Source organism: Teleopsis dalmanni, chromosome 1, assembly GCF_002237135.1.
Source record: "Teleopsis dalmanni isolate 2A chromosome 1, ASM223713v2, whole genome shotgun sequence".
Taxonomy (NCBI): domain Eukaryota; kingdom Metazoa; phylum Arthropoda; class Insecta; order Diptera; family Diopsidae; genus Teleopsis; species Teleopsis dalmanni.
Genome location: NC_051846.1, coordinates 199,733,183 through 199,736,539, shown reverse-complemented (window position 1 = coordinate 199,736,539; position 3,357 = coordinate 199,733,183). Strand labels below are relative to the sequence as shown.

Below are 3,357 nucleotides of genomic sequence, written 5' to 3'. Positions count from 1 at the left end.
GTATTATGGGATTAGACGTGTTCTTCACAGTACAGCAAATATATTTACATATTTTATATAGCAGTTTCATACTACTTTTGTAAGGAATATAGCAAATAAATAATAAATATATTCAAGTAACATATATATGTTTTGTGGGGTTATAAAAAAATAATGAGTGTGTTAGGAGGGACTTTCTGGACTAAATCCAAAAACCGCTTAGTTGAATATCGAATATTTATATATAATCCAAACTAATTATTTCTAATTCTAATTTATCTATTATTCTTATATATTCAAAAAATTTTTTATTTTATAATTTCATTCATTTATTATTATTTTAAACTTTTTGTTTTGGTTCTAAAGTAGATGTTAATTTTAAAACATAGCACTACCCACTATAATATTTACAGGCTAATTAAGTTTAATTATTCTTATGACTTATCTAAAGTTTATAAACAATTATAAAATTTACAACTTTGACTTTAATAACTAAAATATTTACTACATAATAAATGTATTTTGATTCTCTTTTTATTTAATTACAAAAATTTTATTGTATACATAATAATTCTGTATGTTAAGCTAAATTTAATTAAATTCGATATGTTGTTCTTTTATTAACAAACTCTTAATCTCAAGTCTTAACTAAAGCCAATAAAACTCGCAGAAAGTAAAAGAAAAAAATTAAAAAAGAAGTCTTACGATATGAAAAAATTCACAACAATTATTAAAAACGGAAAATACTATGATTAGATACTATCAACCGCTTCATAAGCTGCAAGGTCTAAATCACGTAAGTTGGAATGCTCAGATACAAAAGCCTCATTCTCCTCAAACCCGATGCCTAGTGCCGTTACTATGGCATTACGGAGCCGCTAGTAGGGACGCCAAACATCATTCGGCTTGGGTGTACGACAACGTATAGGTCCAAAACTGCCACTTCCCGAACGAGAAGTGGTACTAACATCATCTAAATCAATAGTTTCCACAGGTGATGGTGAACGACGAGTTGAGCTGACTGGTGGCGAGGCATTAGGATTTGCATTTTCATTGTCCTGTGAATGTGAGATGAGTGTTACATTTCGTTTAACTAAATTCACGCCATTGGATACATCTGTTGTGCTGGCTGGAGCTGTAGGCATAGATTGTGTTAAGCCCGCAGACGTTGGACTTGTAGTCATAGCACCACGAAACCAAGGCATATCACTGTAATTACCGTAAAGTTGTGAATACAGCCACTGACTAGGCTGTGGCAACAAAGGATTCTGCAAGAATAGTTGTGCAGCCAAAGCTGGATTAAAACCATGACTTGGTTGAAAGTGATTTGCAAATCCAGTAAATATCTCATTTTTACGTAAAGTCGAGTTACGCTGTATGAGTGATGTAAAGGCACCACCATTACCGTTACTGCTTGGTGGAGAAATGCTGCGCCCCTCATCGTCTTCATGCAGAGATGATACTTTACGTGGAGAACCGGTTACAGATATGCTATCACTTTCGAAACCAGCGTCAATGATGTTATTGTTTTCATTATCACTATTTGTTGTGGTTAAAGGCGGGGATGTGGTTAATGGCAGATGTCCAATTGCAGTATTAGTTGTGGTAGGTGAACCTTCAGGACTTGTTGTACTGTGAGCAGCATTAATGGTTGATAATTGACTTAAATGTGTTAGGTGTGCATTTTCTGTAAACAAAGCAATAATAATTAACTATTACTGTTACAAAAAGTATATCAATCAGTCCTTACCTATTGTTCCTAAGCCATTACGTTCCAACGTACTAGCTATACCATGTGCTGGAAAAGCGGCGTGAGGATGATGAAAGAAATGTGCGCCATGTGGAAATCCAGGACGTCCTAAGGCAGCATGTCCGGCACCCAGTGCACGCCAATCTGGTGCTGGTAAATGGGCATGCATACCCACTAGATGATGAGCGAAACCTACAAAAGGAAAATAAGTATATTATTATGGTTACAAAATTGTTATTATTATTGAACGAGATAATGGCATAGTACAGAGCGGCAACACATATCTATTTTACTATATCCAGATAAAGTCATACAATTCAATATTACACAGAAACGCCTGAGATCTATTATGCTATGTGCAGAAAAAGTCATACTATAGCAGAGCACATAGCGGTGATCTAAGATCTGTTATGCTTTATCCAGAGCAAGTCTCACAGTAGAATAGTACATAGTGAAATTGTGCTATACCCTAAGAAATTTAAACAAGTAGATAATACAACTAGAGTTGAAACACATATTAAACTAATTAGAATAAATTTAGACCATTGATGAACTTTATGTCTACTCCTTGGTTCAAGCTTCCCGTCTACATTTAGTTCAAAAAAATTAGTTTAGGCTAATTGGAACAAATTTAAACCTTTGATGAACTTAAGACTCCAGTCCGCATTAAGTTCAATAAAAGTCGGAATTGAAATATAGAGTTAATTCGTGTCAATCACGGCATGCAAGCATATAAAATAGGCATTTTACTGAAACTACAATTTTTTTCGACTTCTAAAGAAAATTCTACTACCACAACTGAAACTCCAGGTATTAGTATTTCATTAGCTTCCCTTCCAATAGTTCCATTATTATTCCATCCTATATTCTTCCACTAGTAGCTTTAGAAAGTTTTTAAAACTGCTCATTATGGCAAACTTAGTTTGCTATTACAGATGTGACCTCTTCCAGCCAGCCCGATCAGGGGCTTGTTGTCATCAATTGGTAGGACCGAATGTCTTCATATCATTGGTTACTTCTCCTTCCATCTGAATTGCAGGCGTCCTTTACCGCATGTTCCATCAACACGCACTGAATCAAACACCTTTTTAGTCGGAGCATTTTTACATCCGTACGACCAAGCCAGCGAATCAATAAATTTGTATGCGGTTAAAAATATGCCAATGTCATTCCATTTAATCCACTACTCATTGCCATCGCGTAACGAACCTTAGATATTCCGTAGAATTTTTCTCTAGTAGCTCATAAAACGCATTTGAAATTTATTTCCAATTTTATTAGTAAATCATTGCCACTTAAATGGCCAAAAACAAAGCCGCATAAGCCCAAACTGCTATACCAAAATTTAGCCGCTCATTTTGGTCTATTTCTGGGCATAGCCACTATTATTAACCACACACCCATTGAGTATATGCAACTCACTCCTATACAACCTTTGTAATACTGGTCGTATATAGAATTTTTAGCATGTTACCATTATTCCATATGTTTTTATTCAGTTCTGTGCTCACACTACCAATATTTGGTTTTCTTAACATGTACGTGTACAAGCAAATCGTAGCAGGCCCACCCAAAATGGCGCATATACCCACCGTTAGTACTACCATTAACAAGTTCTCATACATATT

The 3,357-nt window shown here is 34.9% G+C and overlaps 1 protein-coding gene across 1 annotated transcript; it reads right to left on the bottom strand.

The window, feature by feature from the left end:
- Positions 1-555: 555 nt before the first annotated feature.
- On the bottom strand, positions 556-1,921 carry LOC119673998 (the record flags this gene model as incomplete). The annotated part of the gene is given in 2 exon segments (XM_038085122.1): positions 556-1,666; positions 1,730-1,921. Coding segments are annotated over 2 exon segments (1,001 nt in total), but the record flags the coding sequence as incomplete, so codon positions are not given.
- Positions 1,922-3,357: the final 1,436 nt, after the last annotated feature.